The sequence below is a fragment of the Equus przewalskii genome, chromosome 18 (assembly GCF_037783145.1).
Source record: "Equus przewalskii isolate Varuska chromosome 18, EquPr2, whole genome shotgun sequence".
In the NCBI taxonomy this organism is placed as follows: Eukaryota; Metazoa; Chordata; class Mammalia; order Perissodactyla; family Equidae; genus Equus; species Equus przewalskii.
The window spans coordinates 20,034,183-20,058,097 of record NC_091848.1 but is presented as its reverse complement, the minus strand read 5'-3'; the positions used below and the strand labels follow the sequence as shown (position 1 = coordinate 20,058,097).

Below are 23,915 nucleotides of genomic sequence, written 5' to 3'. Positions count from 1 at the left end.
CTATATGACTTGTATAAAACTAATGATGTAAAATATACTACTTTTATTGATTACATTGCTAAACACTAATATAACTTTTAGAATATAAATCCATATACTTCTTTACCTGGGATTGGAACAAGGTACTCTTTGAGTGTTCACATTATCACATAAGGGTTCTCCTCCATGGTAGATACCTGTTCGAACATAGATCTAAAAAATAAAAAGTATGTGTATAAAAATATATACATACATACACACATGCAGACACACATACTAGATAGAACCAATATTAAACAATATCAAAATAATGTAACTGACATGAATGAGAGAATCAATTAAAAGTTTTTGTTCAGATGTAGCTTTTCTGTTCTTTTCTTCACATATATAGTAAGTTAACACTGACGAAGATTCTTCACTACGATTTGTTGTTGCCTTCAAGGGGACATCAGACTATTAAAGATCAATATAGTTCTACAATCCCTTTAAGCTAGGTGTGTAATTCAGAGTTTTTCATATTTTAGAAAGAAAAATTGGTACATATACTAAATATTACTTAATACTCTTAGCAGTTGGAGTAGCACTCCATAGAGACGTTAAAATTTCTGCAACAAAACACATGAAGATTTACACTAAGTGGGATAAATAAAGATTATAAAAAACTTTGCTACGGGTTGGGTCAGGTTTTGCTGCCAAATGAATTCTGTAAAACTTCTGATATTATAGATATTAGAATTATTAGAATATTAGATTAGGGATACTAGAATTACAGACAAAGGACTGTAAGCTGTGTAACAGCTAACGTAGATGAGTGGTTTTCTAGCCATCTGAAAATATACTACAGGTCAACAAATTATTATATAGTCCAATGAAAAAAGGTTTATATAAAATAATTTATATAAAATAATGAGTGTCAACACTTGACCTTACCTTGTCAATGTCTCGAATATTTACATTCACATAGGTTGCACAAAGAATTTTTATTCTGAGTGCACTATTTATAACCCAAAGGGATTTTGTAGATGTTTCTCCATTCATATATGGTGTAGCTGTGGAGATGCGTCTGGAATAAGATGGCATTGTAAAACAGTCCATTGGCAGTTGAGAGTAAAGGCTTTCTTTAGCCATCAACATCAAATTGGGCATCCTCCCAAGCATTATACAGCTTCTTATATACTGTAAGAGATTAAGGGGGCAGGGGAGAAGCCATTTCTTGTAAAGTTTTTCATTTTAAAAGCAACATATGAGTATGATGAGAGAATTTACACACTAATTTGCAAAGGTGATAAAAACAATCAAACATTATAGACCACATTTCTTAGCAGTTGTTATATTTATAACATTTAAAATACTAACATTTGAGAGTTAGTTACAGCACAGGATCAACCAAGCACCTCATGGAATAGAAACTGCATGAAAGAAAAAAAAAGGGTCTGGCTTCTGATACTACAGTTGTACCTTTAACTAGAAGCGAAGAAAAAAAAGGGAATTAAAAACAAAGATCAGAGGATACTCATGGAAACACTGTACTTGTTAAAGGAAAAGCAACAGCATTTAAGTCATTCAATCTATTAAGTCATATTGATGTCAAATCCAAGGGTTGCTGCCCACTTGCTCTTCTGTTCCAAGATTTTTGAGAAATATTTGTTTTGTTAAAAAACAAAACAAAACACACAGAGGAGACTCATAAAATTATATGATATATTTTAAAAAATATATTAAACTGCCTTGGTTTCAACTTAGAAATGGTAGTTAGGATAGAGATTTTTAATATAAGTTCTACTGTATACGTATTATAATAGCATATCTTCCTACCCCAAAGCCCCACTAGACTGTAAGCAACCCAAAGGCCAGAACCGTGTCTTGCTTGGTATTGTAAAATCAGTACTCGGCATATGCTTGCTACAAATATAGCTACTTCTTATAGTATTTATTTAATGATAGCAATAGACAGTAGGAAGTATTAACAGTACATATTAATTAACAGTACATCATGGATTGTTTGAAATGTCTATTTTAATTCCTTCTAGTGCCAATGCTTGAGACGGAATAAAAATTATGAAATACCCCATATTTTGGGGTTAGTGTAATTGCTAACATTTTTTTTTGACAAGGGGCACAATGACTTTATTTCGCATGTTGCATATTCAAATGAATACAAAAACCCCCTTTTAAAAAAGTTAGGCAAATGAGAAGCCTTCTGTGCAAGTTCTATAGTATTTAAAATTCCTATGGGCTAATAAAAGTGTTTCCACTATAGAACTGGAGCTATCCAGAAAAGCATGTGATGCATTTTTTGCATGCAGAATACCTGAAACATAATCATCTCTTACCTCATGGCACAATTAAACAGTCATCATATCAAATGTTTGTATCTGAATAATGATATAACTATTATTACAATTACAAAAACATTAATCAGCTTATCCACATATGTACAGTTAGATCCCCAAATATTAACTATATAAAATCTCAAGGAAGAACAGCATCTGTTCTCTCAAATTAAATTCATCATCAATCTCTCATTAAATATAGTACAAAAAATAAACTTACAAACGCTAATTACTAATATTAATTATTTAATTTTCAGAAAGTATGTCCTAAAAATACAGATACTAGTCCCCAATGTAATTACTTTTTAAATTTAAAATTAATATTTTTGAAACTTTTACTCACCTTATATTGACTGAGAGGATATTTTTCTAAGAAGTATTCATCACATCCACACACTTTTAAAATATACTTGCCCTGATATTCTAAAACACACAGTTTTAGCTGTTCAGATGATAGCAACATACTTCGAGTTTTTTTCCTGATTGCTTCAGCAATTACTTGTTCTGGCACACAGTCATGGTTGATTTTCAGAGTATACTTTTGCTTGTCATTATTTGGAGAAACTATTACCCAAATCACCACTATTATTTGCCCTATAACAGGAAAACAATAAAAGATGCCATCATCACATGTATTTCATTTTTTAAGAGACATATTTCAAAAAGTATGCAATACCATTACTCTAACCATAATCAGAAATGGTTTATAATCAATCCAATTAAATAGAGGTAAGTATCAGGTAGAAATAGCAAATCTTCAGATCTGATAGGGCTGCCAGACTATGCTCAAATCTCATGTTCTATAGCAAGCACGCAAAACTGTGACTAGTGGGTCACAAGGACCTGAGACAAGCTAGTTTCCATTCTAAAATGCATGACATACTTCATGGATACAACTCTTGTGAAGAGAGATTCACGATGGTATCAAAGCTTCAACAGCACCAAAGTAGAAGAGTTTTTGGTAACTATGGGAAAGAATCACGGAGACTTAAAGAAAGATGCTGACTCAGAATGAGAGAGAAGATGGGGGAGGAAGAGGAAGAAGAAGAATTTTCCAATTTTTCCCTTTTAAGATTAATTAAGCCAGGGGACAATAAAAAATGTGATGAAAATGAAAAGATTAAAACTATGTTACTGTGGTCTTGATGTTCACAGTACAATTCTTTTAACTTTTCTATATGCTAGAAAATTTTCATAAAGAATGTTGGGAGAAAATGCAAAGAACATTCCACTTTTAAAAATTTGCTAGAATAGAAAAGAATTTCAAATAAAGATCTTTGTTACACCGCATCAAACTACTTTGAATAATACGAGTGAAATAGTAGTAAGATGTCTTAACTTGTTCTACTAATGGAATTTTATATTTAATAGTGTGTAAGAGTTAATAATATTCTATAACTTTGAATTGAAACCTTCACTGTTATTCTGAAAAATACAGATATTTATCTGATACAATGATGTTTTCATTTCCAAAACAGTATAGTTTTTTATTTTCATGTCCACTTAATTCTAGAAATTGATACATTGTCAAAAGTCAACCTATATCACTCATTATGACCAGATTTGATTACTGCATTTAACATTAAGATAAAGAAATTTATTTTTTCTTTGTATATAACAAGAATGTGTAAAATTTTTCCAAAACTTCATAAAATGTTTTTATTTATATTTGTTTTTATTTATATAAAGATAATCAGCTGTAATTCTGTAATATTGAATTTCAAACTCAAAGTTCTTTAGTTTTATTCTGAGATAAACAATTCACCAAGAGATCAGCACCGTATGTACACAATTCATTCAATCAATAAATACTGATTGCACACAAGTTGTGTACTTGGCACTCAACTATATCTTGTCAGTATAAGCAGTCCCTGCCTCCAAGAAGCTTTATCATCTAGCTGGGATAAAAAGACTGTACAAAAATATAGCACAGATAGTAGTTTTCAGTACAGTGACCAATTATGGTAGACTGACAATTTTCTTACCTTTATCTAATTTATTATATATGTGCTTTGGCAGTTCTGGTGAAGATTCTACATTTGGAGGGTAGACATACATTGCTCTACTATGAGGTGAATTAAGATCCCTAAGATCCACAGCTTCTTTACAAACATTGAGAATATTTCTTCGGAAGTCCTGCACTTCTGGATCTTTAACCATATCAAATTCACACACTGGCATACCAATAGCAAAGCCTTAAAAAAATTATATACAGAACATTATATTAAACACAGTACGAACATGTTTCTTACAAATAGGGAACTTGGTAGATTTGGAAGATCACAACAGAGTAGATAAGTTTTTCCAGGTTAAAAAAATTTTTGATGAGGGGGCTGGCCCCGTGGCCGAGTGGTTAAGTTCGCGCGCTCCGCTGCAGGCGGCCCAGTGTTTCGTTAGTTCGAATCCTGGGCGCGGACATGGCACTGCTCATCAGACCATGCTGAGGCAGCGTCCCACATGCCACAACTAGAAGAACCCACAATGAAGAATACACAACTATGTACCAGGGGGCTTTGGGGAGAAAAAGGAAAAAATAAAATCTTTAAAAAAAAAAAAAATTTTTTGATGAATACATATAGTAAGAGTTGCCAAGGACTCAAATATTTTTAATATATAAAACATAGTCAGCAATTTGGAGCAAAGGCACCAAACACTATCCATACCAATTAATTTTTTAATAATAAAAAAACTGGGATATAACAAATCTAAGTCATCTCTACAAATGACACTTCTTAAAGAAAGCTTTATAGAATAATATCAAGGTGTTAAAAATAGCTCCTTGGTCCAAGAGTCAAAAAATACTTTGATTTGTAATGATTTTTATTTTGAAATCTATTTATGTAAGATTACAAAAGTAATTAACTGATTCAGAGAGAAATACTTTAGTAAAAAGAAAATAGTTACGTTTCATAGTTATTTGCATTTAGAATAGGATGACAATGCCATTTAGTTGAAAATTGTATCATACCAATTTCTCGATTGAGGATCTTTTCTTCACGGTTGCCTACTGGTTCAATAACTTTTAAAAAGGGTTGAAAAAGCCGAAGGTCACAAAGTCTTCTCGTTTCATCAAAAAATTCTTCCCTTTCTGCTTCTTGGGTAACACTTACGAAAATGTAAGAAGATTCATCTTGAAGAAGTTGATGGAGAGGGTATTTTCTCGCTTCTTTAAATAGTTCATGCTTTATAGTTATTAATGTGGCCTCACGGAGGCATTCTAAAGTCACTATCATTCCATTTGGTAGTAAACATTCTACTAGGATTCTCGGGGGCATCAAGTGGATGCCCCACAGTTCACCTGATGATGGTCTTGGAGGCATTGTTCTGATCCTTTGCAAGTTTTACATATAAAACTACTTTAAGGAATTAGTTGTGTGGCTGTCCCAAAGCAGAAATCTAAACCAAAGAAAGAAAACACATGTTAAAACAGAAACAACCATAGAAGAATACATTTATGGCACGACTAAGTGTAAAAATTCATTTTCTGTAGTTTGAATTGATTAAGGTAGGTAATAGTAATCCATCTTAAACATTTTGAAAGAGACTGTTGTTCCAAATTAGGCTGAAAGAATTGATTCCAAAGCAGAAATCAGAAAAACCATTTGTGTTTAATTATGTTTAATAAAGTCATTGAATAAAAAAACATTTTATTCGAGTGGATTTTTTAAGTCAGGTCTTACCAAGGCACAGCTGAGGCTTTGGGAAGAATAAACAGTAAGTTGTAACTGAAAGCAAAATTCCCATCATATATTCTCTTATATTTTATGCAGCAATTGAATTTGGGCTGGAAAGGATCTTTTAGATCACAGATATATTGCTCTCATTTTAAAGATGAGCAGAGGGTAGAGAAGTCAGAGCCTTTTCCTTTTTCACCCCCTACCTCCACCCTGTGCTAATGAGAAATTACATGGCTTAGACTTTTTTTCTTCTTAAATCAATCTTTGCAATTTCCTTTTTTGTATTGACTACTAAGTGATATCTTAGACCATTCTGTTTTTAAATATAATTTAGGTATATATTCACTATAATATAAAGTGTTATCAATACATTTTCCTTGAGATATGATGAATTTGCAATGATTCATCTACTTCATCAAATAACCCAGTCCTAATACTTCTGATTAAAATAAATTGAACACACACCCATTGACTCTCTTTGTCAGTACAATGTTCCAACCAACTGTGTTAAGCACTTGTGATATTTTAAAATATATTAAGTACTATTATGATTTGAAGCCCTCATTTTCTTAGATGTCAACCATCTAGCGGTTCTTTTAGAAGATACTGTGAAAACCCACAACACACAAATCTATTTCTTGCTGTTTATGTTTAAATTTTCTTTTATTCAGTAAGCTAAACTGTAAAGGTATAAGAAAAGGTAAAGTGAAAGATATTAAGGAAATAAAAAATAAATGAAAGTTAAGCTAGAGAAATGAATCAAAAAAGCCCAGATAACTTACTATATTTGATTACTCTAACAGGCACTGTGGACAACAGCAATAAATAACACTTTGTTTATTCACCAAAAGTGTATTGCTGTTCCCAGGACCATGTTAGGTGCTGGGAATATAATGATGAATAAGACAGACGTGGCCCTTGCCCTCACAAGACAAAGTCAAGAATGTGAAGATTATGTGTACGATGGATGTGAGGTAATTATATTCACAGGTACAAAACAGAAAAAATGCTCTCATGGAGAAGTGCCAGGTGCTATAAAAGCACATAGTGTGGTCACCTAAGTCAGTGGAAGGTGGAGTGGGAAGGTCTTCCACATATACATGGGGTTAACATACACACTGAATTCTTTAAGGTTAAGCAGGAGTTGAACAAACATAATGAGAAAGAGGCAAGGAGCACGATGTATCTAATCCAGAAACCTGCCATGTCTGCCTCCCCTATGTCATACCTATCAACATCTAATTTATCAACAAATTTTGTTAACTCCATCTCTTGAATCTGTCTACACTCCTTCACTACCATTCTCATTACCGTAGCTCAGGCCACTGGTATTTCTTGTCAGGACCACTGCAAAGGCCTGAATGGTCCCCCTGCATCTATGTTTTCCCCCTGCAATTCATCTTGAACCTCACAGCCAGTGTGACCTACAGAGAACAATAGGGCCTAGTTTGATGAGACATTTCTGCTGTACCAAATCTCAGTTGCAAACAAGTGTATGCTTTCGGAGTTATAGGAAGAAGGTGAGAAGCAGAAAGAGCAAAAATTTCAAGCCCTCCCTCCACTCTGAAAATACAGAAATCAAATGGAAGATAATACAGTATATAAAATTATTTTTTAATAGTTGAAAATATTTGTCTTCAAATTTCTAAAAGAGACCTACTGAAGTTATAGGATTTAAAATATAATTATCCTATTTCCTATACTTTTAAAAGAAAATTCATTGGCTGGTAAAAAGACCAGATGGATCAATCTGTGTGCATAATTATAGAAGTGACTTGAGCTAAGCTTTAAAAAAAATACAAAAAAATTTAAAGAATGCAAGGGAAAATGCCAAATGATGACTCTTAAATGATGATCTGCCTGCATAAAAAAGTTCAAATGAAAACAAAACCAAACCACAAGCCACACCAAAACAGCAGCTGTGTTTACAGTTTTCTTTGTTGAATGGCGCTAACAGGTCTATTTTATAGAATCATGGAGGCAACTATTTTATATAATAAATAACAACCCACAGAGTCTCATATGTTCCCAAAGAATTAGCAAAAGAGAAGTCTAGTACAGTAGTCAGATCACTGATCCCAATCCTTATTCAACTATAGTATATTTATGGGCAATTAACAACTATCAACCACTCAAGATATACCTTTCTCATTAAGAGACTAAATATGATCATAGCCATAAATACTTGGAGATCCTGGAAGGCAGGCACTGGTTGACATTCATGGTAGTACTATACAAAAGAGAAAGGATGCTACCTTTTCTTCTTCGTCACCTTATGCCAGGCCTTATTCTGTACAAACCACTACTTCAGAGCTCACACAGACAGAAGTGTAGAAGAGGCGAATGGCGCTAACATTTGCTATTTAGCATACACCATGCGTTTAGGCAGGCAATAACCCTTCTGGGGTAGGTATTACCATTTTACATATGAGGAAACTGAAGGTCAAAGAAGTAAAGTTATTCACTACCAGTAAATGTTAGATATGGATTTTGAATCCAGGCCTAGATGATTTCAAAGTGCACATTACAGTCATGTCGCTATTTGGGTTTCAGATCTGGCCAGGTAATATCCATTGGTGGTGAATAAGAGAATGGATTCAAATTCTGGCTGCCATAAAGTTGTGTGGCCTTGAGCAGTTTAATTCATCTCAGGGAACCTCATTTTTTACCCCCACTTGTTAAGTTGAGATAATGGCATATACACACTTCTACATGAAAAACACGTAAGCCAAGAAACGGGCACACGGAAGTGCTCAATAAATGTTAAATTTTAATAATAAACCTGTAAAGTATACCCATATTATCTTTTCAAGCTATTATGAATTATCCAGGACGGGCACCAGAGAGGGATGGGAAAAAGGGGTTTAGGTTCTTTTATAGAGGGAGCTAAGTAAATAAGGAGCTTCATAAAGAAGTGCCAGTTTCAAGTGCTGAAACTTGAAGGTAGCCTTGGTAATGCAAGGCTCACCAACTCTAGAACTGTACTGAGCGGCTAGGATGTTGGTACCCTTGCAGCTGCTTCTAGTTCTCCAGACTCCTAATATTCCTATTTCAATGGTAAGGTACCTACAGCTTAGGTGTGAAGAATCCCCTGCTATCCTTTGTTTTGGAGAAATATCTGCTTCTGCCAGGCCCTAGATTGAATATGCTGTGAAAACAAGGTAAATAAGATGCTTTCCCTTCAGTTGTTGAGGGACTCACAGCTAACTGGGGAAAGACAAGACGCAGGAACAACTTTAACAATGGAAAATTGTTACAAGACAGAATATAAACCTAGAAAAGTCACAGGAAATATCCAACTGCCTGAAGAGGTTAAGGAAGGCATCAGAGAGGTAAAGTTTAAGTAGAATATTATGGATTAGTCGGGATTTCAGAGAGAAGGGGTAGCTTGGACAGGGGAGAGCTAGATGAGGAGGGTGGTTTAGACTGCCACAAGAATGTGTGTGTCAAGTCACAGACCATGAAAGAACGCAGCCTGTTACCAGCAACACAAGTTGTCTTTTATTACTTGAGTCTGAAGTACATGGGAATAGGCAGGGTGTGTGATAAGGAAGGAGGTTGAGAGGCAGGCTGGGGCCAGAGAGGTGGACAGACTCCATGCTAGGGAGTTTAAATTTTATGTAGTACACTGTAAGAAAAAGGGAGTCTGAACTATTGTGAGCAAAAGAATAACATGACATTTTTACTCAATTTTAAAATTCAGATTTCTTTAAAAATTTGCTTTCCAAATACAGGATATAATCAAACATTAAACAAAGGTATAAAAACTATATCTTCTTAATTCCCCCAATTTGGAGAAATCCCCAAAGGTAAGAAATCAGAGTACATAACATCTTAAATAAATGTGCCTTTACACTAGAGAAAAAATTAAATGTTGATAAAGAAGGTGGAATTACCCAATCTTAAGTGCATAATCTATTTACAAAGAAAAAGAAGTTATTTGAAAAGCAATACAGGGGAATAAATCACTATAAAGTTAATATTTAAAATACAAATCTCCGCAATTTACAGATTTGAGGTCACAAAAATATATTTGCCAAAAATAAAACACTTGAAGAGTCAAGGAACTACTCTATTGTGTTTCTGAGTTCAGAATGGGAGGACTAAATATTCACATACTGACAAATCACAACTATTCAGAAGTCTTAGGAAATAAGTTGGTTTTGCCTACCCTAATTTTTTATATATTTAATGATAAGTTATTTCAATTGGGTGGTGCTGTTTTCTTAAAAGAGTCTATATAATTCATAATTTACCCTTTTCTTGAGGAGCTACATCCTTCATTATAAAACCAAATCCTGTGCTATACTAAAACACAATGTAGAAGTCTCTTGAGTATTACTGAGGAGTCTGAGGGTATTTCTGGCCCTAAACCAACGACCCCAGGGTGGAGATAGTGCTTTTTAAAATGCTCCATCCCTTGTTTTCTAGCAGTCAGTGGTCACTTCTCAGCTGTGGCCAGCCTGCCTGATGACAGCAGCCTTCTCTTCTTCTGTTATTCATTTCTAGTAGTCAGCAACAACACTTGACCACCATTTTATAACAGTCTGTAAACTAAGGGCCAAGAGACCAATGATATTATGAGAACCTCTGCCGTATGAGCTTAGGAGCACAAAATATGTAAACAGATGCCTTGTTCATCAGAGATTTTTGTTTACTTCCTTGTTCTGGTATTAAAATTGTTAAAATTTACTGTGTTTGGGCAGTAGGCATTGAAAGTCTTTTGGTTCTTAGAAGGCCTGAACCTGCATTTATTTCTTGATGAGGGTTGGTCTGCATTAGCAGCCCAAGGAGGGGGGATGGTCATCATTTAAGGCAAGGGTAGTCAAACTACGGCCCACCCACAGGCCAAATCCAGCTCACCACTTTCTTTCATAAATAAAATTTAATTGGAACACAGCCAATAAACTGTTTACATATTGTTAATGCTGCTTTCGTACTACAGCAGCAGCACTGAGAAGGTGCTATGGAGACCACGTGGCCTGCAAAACCTAAAATATTTACTATCTTGCCCTTTGCAGAAAAAGTTTGCTGACCTCTGATACGGTATCACAATTATCTGATATCAACTGGAGAATTTTCTAAATGCACATTGGTTAATAAGTCATCCCCAACCCTGTCTTTGTAATCAGAATCTTACACTTTTAAGTCCTTTAAAAAGAAAAAAGCACTAATTTTAAGCCAGTTAAGTTAAAATCATGAATAGGAAAGTATCTCAGAAGTCACTTACTTGGATATTTTCACTGTTGGGAGCTCACTACCTAACACAGAAGTTTTTGTGGAGCACTTGTAAATTTATCCCTAAACATTGTTCTTCCTAAACTTCTTCATTCCATTCGTTTTGCCTTCTCCATCTCTCCACATACTCGACAGCTACTGGAATTTTCCCTAGGTCTTTTTACCCCAAATTCCTTTAACGATGATTCAAGAGAGTTAGTTTACCGTCATCTTCTTTGGGCCATAGTTTGGGCCATACCCTTGCCCTAAATGATGAAATCTGGAAATACCAGTCTAATTAACAGAAGTGGAGAAAGGCTTTCAATTCAAGAGTTGAAAAACAAATTCTCAAAATGTCATTGTCTTCTTGGACTGAAAGAGTGCACGTAAAATTTTCAAAATATTGAACTGCCCAATGAATTAAGAAACTTTCCACTAATAAGTCAAGCGACAATGGAGAGGCTGAGGCTATTTTCTACTGTTCATTTCTGCTGCTTATTTCATCCTGAAAGGTGTCTTTACTCCTGCTGAGCAATATATTCCCCACTTGGAGTGCTAATGCAGACAAACCCTCACCAAGAAATAAATGCAGGTTCAGGCTTTCTAAGAACCACAAGACTTTCAGTGACTCCTGCCCAAACACAGTAAATTTCAACAGTAATTTTAATACCAGAACAAGGAAGTAAACAAAAAAGGATGGATTTCTACAATTGTACCTTAATACACTCATTAAAATTATCTACATTCATAGTTGACTTCCTGCTAGACTGAACTTTTCTAGGATAGGGCCTTTTTCTGGGTAACTATAGTCCTAGAGCATAGTGGTGTAAGTAGGAAAACTAAATTGTTGAAATTATCCCAGGGAAAATGCAACAAAGGCCTGAACAAAGAAACGCAGCAACAATAACAGCAAGAAAGAGATGGATGAAGACATCTTACAAAGGAAAATCAAAAGCCCTGAGAGACCAAATGAACTTGAGGTATGAGAAGCATCATTTTAAACAAACTGCACAGCAGTGGATATGCATGGGAAGCAAGTGCCTTCCAGTACAATTTTCCTGAGCCCCAGTTAGGGCCTCTCAAACTTGCTTCCTCTAAGAGTCACTGAGCTGTTGGAGTGAGTCCAAAGGGACAGCTGTAATATACACTAGCTCTGGAAGGATGCATATTATCTATTTTTCAAAGTGCTGTCCTTCACTGACCTTTACAAGCTGACCATGAGAAAAGAGATTTAACTCATTCCTTTAGTGATTCAGACAGACCCTAACTCCAGGGTGGAAAATCAAGTTCTCATGATCAGTATGTAGAAAATTCAAATTCCTTTAGTAGGGGATGCAATTCATTTTCACTATTAAATTCACAGTGCTATGAAAGGTGTTATCAAAATACATTTCAGAGATTTAATGCATTATTTAAGACAAGGGTTCCCTAATATGATGTCCATAGATGGGTTTAGAAAGGGTCTGTGCTAACGGAGTTTTAAAAATAATGAAATAATGACAAGTAAAGTCTAGGTCAGTAATGTCTATCAGTGTAGACTTTTGTTTATCCGTAAATATGAACAAGGACTTTATTAAGGTGGGCTAAAAGAATCTAGTATGAGTAGCAGAAATGTGGTAAACAAACACAAGAGCCATTAATGAAGTATAGATTAACAAATATTTGGTCTTAGATTGTTAGATAAATTATGAATTTAAATTTTCTATTTTACATGGGTATACCAAATCTCAAAATATGTAATCAGTAATTTTCCCAATTTGAATTTTAAAAATTCAAATTTTAGTGTGTGATAGGGTAAATTAAATTTCTTAAAATTTAAGCTCAAAAGGAAACTAAATATTAATAGGTAGAGGTGCAGGTTAAAGAAATAGGATTATGAAGAAAGGTAAATGTAGTTAATATGGAAAATACAAGAGGTATTTCATAATATCATACAGTTTAACAAGAGAAATGCTTCCACAGTGACACAGAGTTTTCCAGGAAATAACTTCTTTTCTCATGTTTGTGAGGGAGTCAAGGCAGATTATCATACCTTCACATAAAACAAGCAGCAGGCAGTCAGAAGTAAACTGTAAATCAGGCAACTCTAGAAACCCCATTTACTTTTTCAGATCAAGGTGGCAGTATTTGATAAATTAAAATTTCAAAATACAGAACTAAAAGAATGACTAATACTTCAAATGAAAAATACATTAATATTTTGCCTTGTTTTTCTAGTAGTAGAAAAGAGTAGTAGCTCTAATTGTTCGATTCCTCTTTATTAATCGGTCCACCTTGTGACTAATGGCAAGCATTGGTAATACATGTGGATGGGATTAAGGGTCTCTCCTTCTGGCCAAAGAAAAGGACAAAGCTAAACATTCATAAAGAGAATCTAACCAGTGACTTGAGCTTTAACATCTTAATACTTGTAGCAAATGAATAAGCAAGTGACCTGGAAAATTTTGGAAACCTCCAAATCTTTTCAGCTATGGTATTATTCAGTATTTAGTGGCAAAGAGAACAACATCTACAAAGCTAATCTAGTTCTAAGCGTGGAGCAGAAATTGTCTAACCAGTATTTTTGCTTTCCTTCAGATCACGGTTCCCTCATCCTCAGTTCTAATGACCCTAGGGAGAACTCTGCAATTCCCAAGACTTCCTCAGCAGGGGAATTTTCAGGCAGATTCCCTATTTGCACAAGGTGAATAAATGTCGTTACTACCTCATAGCGAGGTTATAAGAATTAAATGAGATACACATGTAAAATCCTTAGCATAGTGCTTGGAGCATGGAAATTCAATAAAGGGTCCCTCTCTCTTATCTATTGGATCAATGCTCTCTAAATCCATGTGTCCAGAAAGGTGCCAGAACTTTACTGTTTCAGGCTTGTTGTAAGGAGATGGTAGATATTACTATTTTGAAATTATTTTAAGAATATTTATGCATATTTTTGATGCAGAATATTTTATTTACATATTTGATATCTGTACAGATGTCTCTGTCCTCATCTTTATATTTGCCTCTGTATTCTTACTGAACCACAAAATTCCTAAAGAATGAGGCCTATATCCGTTTGACTCAGTGTGTGGACTCCCAGCAGAGCGTAAGCATCAAATGGACATCTGCCATATATCAATAATGATAAAACACAAGAGAAAACAACCAAACATAGGTCAACAAGAGACATAAGAAAAAAGCAGACAGAAATACATAGAAAAATTCTTATTTTAGAATTATGCCATATATAATTTGTAAAATCTACTTCTTTAAGTTTACACATGAGATTACATTGGTTTTCTTATTCAAAAAAAGGGGGGAAATTGCAGTGAGTAACAGAACTAAACATGGAAAGTCATGGTTACAAATATTTTTGGCTCTTGCACTGAAAACAATAATGACCAGTGAGAAAAAGCTAGAAGTGAAGGGAAACGAAACAGACCATACTAGTGATTTTTCTCTTCATATTAAAAAAAAAAAAAAAAAGCCTTTTAATCATATTTGGATTGATTGGAAATAAGCAGGAATGATCTTTTTGGGCTAAAAACCAATGACACGGCTCATCTCCTACATTTACTAAGATACTATTTAGATACTACATTATTTATTTATTTATTTGTTTGTTTATTTATTTATTTTTTTTTTTGAGGAAGAGTAGCCCTGAGCTAACTACTGCCAGTCCTCATTTTTTTGCTGAGGAAGCCTGGTCCTGAGCTAACATCCGTGCCCATCTTCCTCCACTTTACATGTGGGACGCCTTCCACAGCATGGCTTGCCAAGCGGTGCCATGTCTGCACCCGGGATCCAAACCGACGAATCCCAGGCCGCCGAGAAGCGGAACATGCGTACTTAACCGCTGCGCCATCGGGCTGGCCCCACTACATTATTTATTTAGTAAGATACTGAAGCAATACTTAAAGTAAATTTGGTATAATGTGGAGGGTAATTTTTTAAGGAGAAAAGAGATAAATTTCCCCATAAAATGGTAACAAAGTAGTATCTTTTATATAAAGAGAGAAAAAACCCTAAGGTATTTAAGTTTGGCAGCTGTATCTACATTTAAGGACCAAGAGTATACTTCAACAATACAGTGAAAGTAGAAGCCTAATTATATACCTGATTGCCTCCATGAAAATTTAATCAATATGAGATCGATGAAAAGACCATCCCAGCAAGAAAGCATGGCCTGCTATAAAAGAAATGCAAAGTATAGAGGGGATCATGAAATGTTATTCCAATTTCCTGCTAAGCAAGAATTTTAGCTCCCATGGAACATAAAGAGAAAAGCTCCTGAAAGCTTAACCTTTTACAAGTAAAAGTTTATCATTAAACTCAGTACTGCTGATAACTAAAAAATAGGGCTCACAGTCCCTTGTAATTCCCTTTTACAAATGAAATTCATGAAAATCCATTTATTACTTGGAATTACACAGATGATGTCAACCATTGATTGTCCCTTTCTCGATTGATGGGTTCACTTAAGAAAAAAATTATAAAAGCACTCTCCTTTTCCGCTTAAAGTCAGTATTAAAACTCTTTTCCTTTCAAAAGCTTAGGGGTTTCACCAAAAACAACTTCTTGCCCTAACGAAGCTAACACCATGCTGGACTTAGCTGATTTCTAAAATAGTTATTTCCTGGCTGTTAATGATCTAAGGAGAAAGAAGAGACAAAAGACTATGTTATATCACCCAGGGACCAGAGCTAGATAAATTTATTAAAGAGCTTAAGAACATCTAGATTAAACATCTTAATTAAATTGAGAACATCTAGAAAAAGGTAACACTAGCATGTGTCTTCCAGCTCACTTGATTTGGTTCTTTTGAAGACCTGTAATAAATAAGCAGAAGGCAACATGTTTCCATAAGCTACGAGGAATGACAACATCTCCCTGAAGTTTATCAGATGGCTTTCCCTCTGTTATTTTTGTTTCTTCCTGGTATAGTGTAATGCCTTCATAAGCCTTTCCATGGCTTTGAATACCTCACAGTCTTCTTTCAAGTTTTCCTGCGTCTATGGGTGAGAGTAGATGGCCTTTTGGAAAACACCTGCTTCACACTGTTCCCCTTTGTCTTTTTCTCTCTTCATCAAGAATGAACAGCTACCTTAATCTTTATGTCATAGGATGAAGACATAATTTAGTTATTATTGGGACTCTCAGTCAAGTATTACTCCTTCTGGTGGTACCCCTCTAGTGTCTAGATGCATTAGAACTTGTCAGTACATCACTGATTAACGTTATGGTCTTTCTTGACAATGATGAAAATATACCTTCACATACCAACTTTATGCTGCCATTATAAACAAAGCAAAAGCTGGGTCAGCTACAGGTTTCTCAGTGGAACCAGTAGTTCTATCTTCCTTGCACAGAACAGGTAGTTTGTGTCCATAGAGAAAGAAAAAAAAAACCCCAATGCCAAAATAGTAACCTTTCCATCTAGTCGAGTCTAATAAAGATAGAGCTAGCATCTTTGAGGGCACTAGCAGACACAATATACTCACCTAACTGCATGCAGATATATTTCATAGAAGGTCTCTTTGCTTTAGAGTATTCTTTTCATTTTTGGCCAACTCAACATTCCAAACTTAACAGATTTGTGTTATCTGCCAAAAGGCCAAACTGATCTGGGGGAAGCAGGCCAATCATAAAGCTCCATTATGGTCTATAGTCTCCGACAGGTTTCCCTATTTCCTGACGCCAGGTGTCATAAAACTGCAGCTATAGTGTCTGTGCCTATGATTACATACTACCATGCACAAATAATGAACAATGCAGATATTCATATATCATTGCTGTAACTGGCCGCTGCAAGGACAGTATTTTCAAAATCGAATGACAAGGTCTAGACTGTGCTGCAGTGATCGTGGTGGTGATTCTGCCAGTACTGACAGGCTAAGGAGGAAGTAAAAATGAACTCTACCAATTTGCTCTGTAGCAGGAAAACAGCCTGCTGGTAAGTGAATCAAATAAAAACATTAGCTTAAAAATACAGAGTACTTTCTGACTGTGTGTATCAACCTTGCACAGGGGTCATGTTATCTGTTGTCACTCCAATTTTAGTAGTATGTTCTGTGGGAACAGGTACTACCCAAGGAACTTTTAGCAAAAATACTAGGAAGACTTTGCTTTTAGCTTCATTCATCCCAAGGGAAAGCCCCTAATGGATGCATTACATAATTAAGCACCAGTGTAATACAGTGTCAAGAAAACATATTTTAGTTTACAAAGTAATATACAACCAGGATTAGATTAGACTGGGAAAATCTGGCTCCAGATGTGTTGAGTATTCTTGGTTGTCATATCAATACTTAGGGCCCTGACATTTTTGTCTAGTTATTTATCTACCTTCGCCATTTTTATCCTTTTGCCGTAATATCACAACCTCACCCTTTGTCCTTGAACTGATTTTCTTTCTTAGAGGCCCTTAGTGTAATCATTTCAAGTACTTCCTCTTACTCCGTATCTATTGATATATTAGTGGTATTCTTATAAATAGATAGAAAGCATAGAACGTACAGTACATTAAAATGTTATTTCACTAAATTTCACTTAAGCTGATCACTTAATGTCTATTTTTTTTTTGGGGGGGGGGGGAAGATTAGCCCTGAGCTAACATCTGCCGCCAATCCTCCTCTTTCTGCTGAAGAAGACTGGCTGTGAGCTAACATCTGTGCCCATGTTCCTCTACTTTATATGTGGGATGCCTGCCAAAGCATGGCTTGCCAAGTGGTGTGTAGGTCTGCACCTGGGACCCAAACTGGTGGACCACAGGCCACCGCAGCAGAACATGTGAACCTAACCGCTGCACCACCAGGCTGGCCCCAACTTAATGTCTATTCTTTATCTGCTCATTTCATACGTCAAATTTATTGGCCAAAACAAGTATTCTCCAGTTTTAATCAGATAAACCCATACAGAGCTACCTGCAAATGTGTTCCATTTTCTTCAAACTATAAGAATGTAAGATATTGTATTATTTGTTCAGTGACTAATAGCCAATTCTATCCATAGGTAAGAATACACTTCATGAGGGATGTTACAACACTGGATCAAAGACATGAAACACAGCAGAAATCTGATTTAAAAAACTGCTTTTTCAGTGATAAAGACCAAACAGTAACATTATATTCTGATGTAATCACTTGCCATTTGCTCCATTTTCTGCCAATAACAGAATACTTTAGCATTACACTAAACGGTGTAATACTCCACTGCAAGTAATTATTGACAAGCTTTAATAGTGATTTAAAATACTTCAGTATTTGATCTCTGGTAAAAGGCCTATTTCACCAAAGCAAAATTTGAAGTAGTGCAGGATAGCTGTTTGGTAAGCAAAGGAACACAGATTTCCCACAAGCGCAATCACAAGAGGGTGGCTGAATTTCAGTATAAGCATCGCCTAGCCAAGATGGGAAGAGAAGCAGACCTACAAGTGATAGCAACAACAATGTGGAGTTACATAAGCACAGATATTAAAAAAAAAAAAATCAATCTTTTTAGCCAATACAATATGTGAAAGGTACTTCAGAATCCATTTAATGATGGCAGAGAAGTATTAGTAGCTGGTCTTTACTTTGCCCTTTCAAACATTTACCGTTCACTTATACTTGATATAGTACAATGTACTAAGTATCTGGGAAATTATAATTAGTATATCTTAAAATGAGAGCAATGAGAATGACAAACTGAAATGAGTGTAATTGTGTAAAAACAGCAACAGAAGTGGTAAGTAGAATACTTCCATTTTTATTCATCGATGCTCAAAATGTCCTCCAGTGACCACCTGAGGCATACTGTTAAACAATAAATTACCCTATAATAATTTAACAAGTTAAAGTGCTTCCTTGTAAAATGTATCTACTGACAAGAAACTTTTAAACTGGTTATTTAACATAAGTCAGTAAACTATTATCCCACTGCTTCACACATTATGATGCATTAGCTAATTTTGCCGAAATTAAAACAAAGGCACAGAGGGAGTTATAAGAAAGTCTGAAAAAGGGAACTTGAAGAGCTAAAAAGCTAAACCTTCACCAGGGAGTAGTACCTCAAGAAAGGGAGTAATTGCAAAGACTAGAGTGAAGAGATAAGGGAAAGTTCCCAGGTTGGAGAGAGACATGAACAGAGACTTCTGCGTATGTGCCCAATAACGGTTACCGCAGGGATGGATACATGATGGAGAATCCTGACGTAGTGAAAATCCAGTGAGAGCGTCTAGTATGATACATAAAGAGAACACTCAAATCTCTATTTCTTAAATTGCAAGAGAAAAGTTTATGTTTCAGTTTTAGTTTTACCTTTAAACTTCATCTAGTCAATACTAATAATCTCTATTATTTGATAGTTGCTTTATGGTCTATGTGATAATAATTTGACAATTTCATGCCAATTTTGAGGGGTATAAGAAAAAAAGGCACAGAAAAAATTCTTTAAAGTACCTCCACTGTCAATATTGGAAGTCAGAAATTTACATTCTGTCACAAAGCCCTCAAAATGATGAAGTATTTTTTTTTAAAAAGATGGAAGTACGGGTTCTATTTTTATAGCATAATTAACAGTCACAATAATTAGCTTACTAGTTTCTTAAAAATCTGCTTTCATATCTCTAGGAATCGACTAATTAAAACGTGCTTGGTTCCTCTGTTACAACTGGCTTAACAATACTAGTGTTCTTACCCATCACTAGTCTACTTGCAATAGTATCATTAGCACTAAGATTCAAATAACAGTGCTGTATTTATGACTGCACTTTACTTTCCACAAAAGCAGAATTCTGAGAAAAGCATGAGTCATTACTCCCAGGGTAAAAAAATAATGTTTCTTTGGTCAGAATATAAAACTTATTACTGAAACCAGTAATTTAGCCTAGAAATTCCTCTTCTGAATCAAAGGAACAGAATGTTTCTTTTCTTTATTCGAACATTCCAAAACTAGTAGAACCATCCATCTGTCTGCTTTTACTACTCTCCATATCTGGTATGTGGTGACAGAAAAACAACCCTTAGTCTAGCTATTTTCAGCACTGCTCTTTTGTTCTTTTGTCCTGTCAGGATGTCATTTTCCCAGGACAAAATATCGACACATACACAAGGGCTCATACGCCCCTACCTCTCCCTCACTATTTGAGCATCTATTACAAAATCACTAGAATATACAGACAGAACCTTCTAAAAGTGGATGGTTCCATAATGTTAAATGTTAGAAAGTTCTCAGGTTCATATGCTATATCTCATCTTAAAAATCTTCATAATTAAAAGTTACAAAGGTAAGGAATTATTGATGTTACAAATGATTTAAAGTTTTTCCCCAATAAAAAGTAAGAATAATCTTTCTATGACATTTTTCTGGCCTCTTTTAATTGCTTCTTTTCTTGGCACCTCTTATTCTGCTTATTAGTCAAACGTGGGCATTTTTCATGACATCATCACTCTCTCAATCTCCAAGGTTAGAACCTGTGGAGTTCTCAACTCCTCTTGCATGATGTCACCACTATTCATTAAATCACCTCAAATTCATCACTTTTTTTCTTTTTTTTTTGCCATCTTCTCTGCGACCATTAGATCCTAATGAGTTCTCATACGGGACACTGATTTGTCTCTTAATTCAACAAGCATTCATTAAGCACTGCCATCTGTAACACACTGGCAATGAAAGTGAAGGAACAGGCGATGGCAAAGAGGACAAAAATGATTCATATACATATATAAACAAAGGTGAGAACGACAGAGTCCGACCTCTATCACTTTACAATCTACAAGGTGGACTGTAGTAATTACAGGAGAAAGTGTGTGTGTGTGTGTGTATTTAAGGGAGAGGCACTTACTGAATGAAAAGGATTTCTGACAGGTACAGAATAAAGAGAAGGGCACAGGAGGTTAAAAGGGCAGTATGAACTAAGGCAAAAAGCCCTGAAAGCACACCTATTCCATTTCTCCCCTCCCCAATTCATTATCACAGTGTCACTACAAATGGCTACCTAAAACATACATCTAATTACACCCCTATTCAATTAAAATAACATGGTGAATCTCTACTATCTACAGAACATAGGCCAAACTCAAAGCCTCACCATTAAAACTATGCTCTGCCCTTACTCTTTTTTCCTCCACACTCCAAGCTCTAACCTTATTTTGGATCAATCTTTTCCCTTTACAGTTTTCTTTGCCTTTGTAAATAGGGTCCATGATCTATCTTCCACCTCTATTCTCATTCGTTGCCATTTCAATCATACTTCTCCTTTAAATTCAGCCCGAATGCTTTCCCTACAGTACCTTCAGTCTCATTAAACTTGGCTTATAATTCCAGATGAACTTTAGAATCATTTTGTTAAGTTCAAAAACAAAGATCAAAGCAAAACTTGTTGGTATTTTGATTGAGAACACTTTGATGTATTTTAATTTAGGGAGAACTGACATTTTTACAAGAAATTCTTCCTAACCAAGTATGCACTTCCACTTATCTAAGTCTATTTTCCAATGTTCCGCAGTAGTTACTTTTTAATTGAACTATAATTAACATACAATGAACTGCACATATCTTAAGTGTTAAGTGCGATGACTTCTGACTTTTTACATCCATATAACCACCACACAAAATGAGATATAGAACATTTCTATTATCCCAGAACATTTCCTCATGCTCTTTTCCAATGAACTTCTTTCTCTGCCCCTAGTCACATTCTAATTTCTGTAATTGTAGATTCGTTTTGCTGGTTCTTGACTTCATATAAATCAAATCACACAGTGTATGCTCTTTTGTGTTTGGCTTTCTCTGCTTAACTTACTATTTTGAAACTTATCTATGCTGTTAATGTATCAGTAATTAGTTCTTTTTAATTACTAAGTAGTATTTCAAAATATATTACAACTTGTTTATCCCTTCTCCAGTTGTTGAATATATGGGATGTTGCCAATTTTGGCTAGGAACATTCTTACATCAGTTTTTTTTTGCTTTTGTTGTAGTGGACATACACTTTTATTTCTCTTGGTAAATACTTAGGAGTAAAATGCTGGGTTGTATGCTGTGCAGACTAACTGCTTATCCTTAAAAAGGTCTGCTTTTGGGGCCGGCCTGGTGGCACAGTGGTTAAGTTCGCACGGTCTGCTTCTCAGCAGTCCAGGGTTCCCCAGTTTGGATCCCAGGTGCAGACATGGCACCGCTTGGCAAAGGCCATGCTGTGGTAGGTGTCCCACATATAAAGTAGAGGAAGATGGGCACGGATGTTAGCTCAGGGCCAGTCTTCCTCAGCAAAAAGAGGACGATTGGCAGTAGTTAGCTCAGGGCTAATCTTCCTCAAAAAAAAAAAAAAAAAAAAAAAAAGACCTGCTTGCAAAGCTGGCCCTAGATTAGTGTCTGGGAACTTGGATCTTAAATTTTGAGCAGACTCCTACCCCCTAACTGATAAGACTGGCTCACTGTGCCTAAACTGTTTACGAAAACAACATGGGTCATGTTGAATATCTGTTTTCCTTCTGGATTTGGGTATGCGTTGGGCACAAGGATCAGCCTCTACTACAATGCTTGTGCAATAAATGTTTAACGAGCTTTCCTGGCTGGAGGAATTAAGTGTACCTTGTGTGACTCCACTGGGAGAGGGAGGAGCCGTGGAAGCTTGTGCCTAGTCTCCCCTGGATTTCTCCCCAGGCACCCTCTCCTTTGCTGACTGTGCTTTGTATCCTTTAGTTGTAATAAACCACAGCCATGAGTATGACTACATGCTGAGTCTTCTGAGTCTTCCTAGCAAACCATCAAACCTGGTCTGAATTCACTAAGTGTTATGTTTATCTCTATAAGAAACTGCCTACCAGTTCTGCAAAGTGGTTGACAATTTTGCATTCCTACCAACAATAACCAAGAGTTCCAGTTGCTCTATATCCTCATAACTATTTAACACTATCAGTTTTTTAATTTTAGCATAACTATTTAATACTATCAGTTTTTTAATTTTAGCTGTTCTAATGGGTATGCAGTAGGAGCTCTACAAATTAATACATTTTATGCAAAATGCATATGCAAAAAGAAATTCAAACATTTAATTTGCATTTAATGATGACTAACAATGCTGAAAATCTTTTCATGTGGTTATTGGCCATTTGTATATCTTCTGTGAAATATCTGTTTGAGTCTTTTTTATCCCTTTTTATATTAGGTAGTTGATTTTTTTAATGTTGATTTCAGAGGTTCTTTATATACTCTGGATATAAGTTTTTTTGTCACTTATAATTACTGAGAATACTGGCATGTCTATTCATTTTCCTGATGTCTTTTGATGAGCAAAAATTTTAATTTTGATAAAGTCCTATTTATCTAATTTTCTTTTATGATTAGTGCTTTCGCGTCCTCTCCAAGAAATCTTTGCCTTCTCAGTAGAGTTGCGGAAGATTTTTTCATGTAAGTTCTGCCATGGTTACATTAAGTTTATTTCTAGATAAGTGATCTTTTTGTTAATCTTGTGAATGGGTTCTTCTCTTCCATTATATAATTGATTACTGTTTACATAAAGGAAAACTATGGTTCATTTATATTATTACTGCAATGATACCAAGAAGCCATACAGAAAAAGATGAATAAATATGACTAAAAAGTCAAAGATTTTGGTCCGGCAGAAGTACCATAAACCAAATTGTAAGATTTGGCAAACTGGAAAGATATATTTGCAACACATTTGACAGAGGACTAATTGTCGTGTGTGTGTGTGATTTACAAATAGCTCAGACAAATCAGTAAGAAA

The 23,915-nt window shown here is 35.2% G+C and overlaps 1 protein-coding gene and 1 pseudogene across 1 annotated transcript in view; both read right to left on the bottom strand.

Moving 5' to 3' along the window:
• PIK3CA (phosphatidylinositol-4,5-bisphosphate 3-kinase catalytic subunit alpha) overlaps window positions 1-23,915 on the bottom strand; it is a 72,837-nt gene that overhangs the window by 26,042 nt on the left and 22,880 nt on the right. The window contains exons 2-6 of the mRNA XM_070583169.1: window positions 5,281-5,708; window positions 4,298-4,507; window positions 2,656-2,906; window positions 910-1,155; window positions 107-192 (exon numbers count right to left, since the gene is read on the bottom strand). Of these exons, the coding sequence (XP_070439270.1) occupies window positions 107-192; window positions 910-1,155; window positions 2,656-2,906; window positions 4,298-4,507; window positions 5,281-5,632 (1,145 nt within the window). The 5' untranslated portion in view covers window positions 5,633-5,708. The remainder of the gene's footprint in view (window positions 1-106; window positions 193-909; window positions 1,156-2,655; window positions 2,907-4,297; window positions 4,508-5,280; window positions 5,709-23,915) is intronic.
• Window positions 17,168-17,265, bottom strand: LOC139077139 (U6 spliceosomal RNA; annotated as a pseudogene).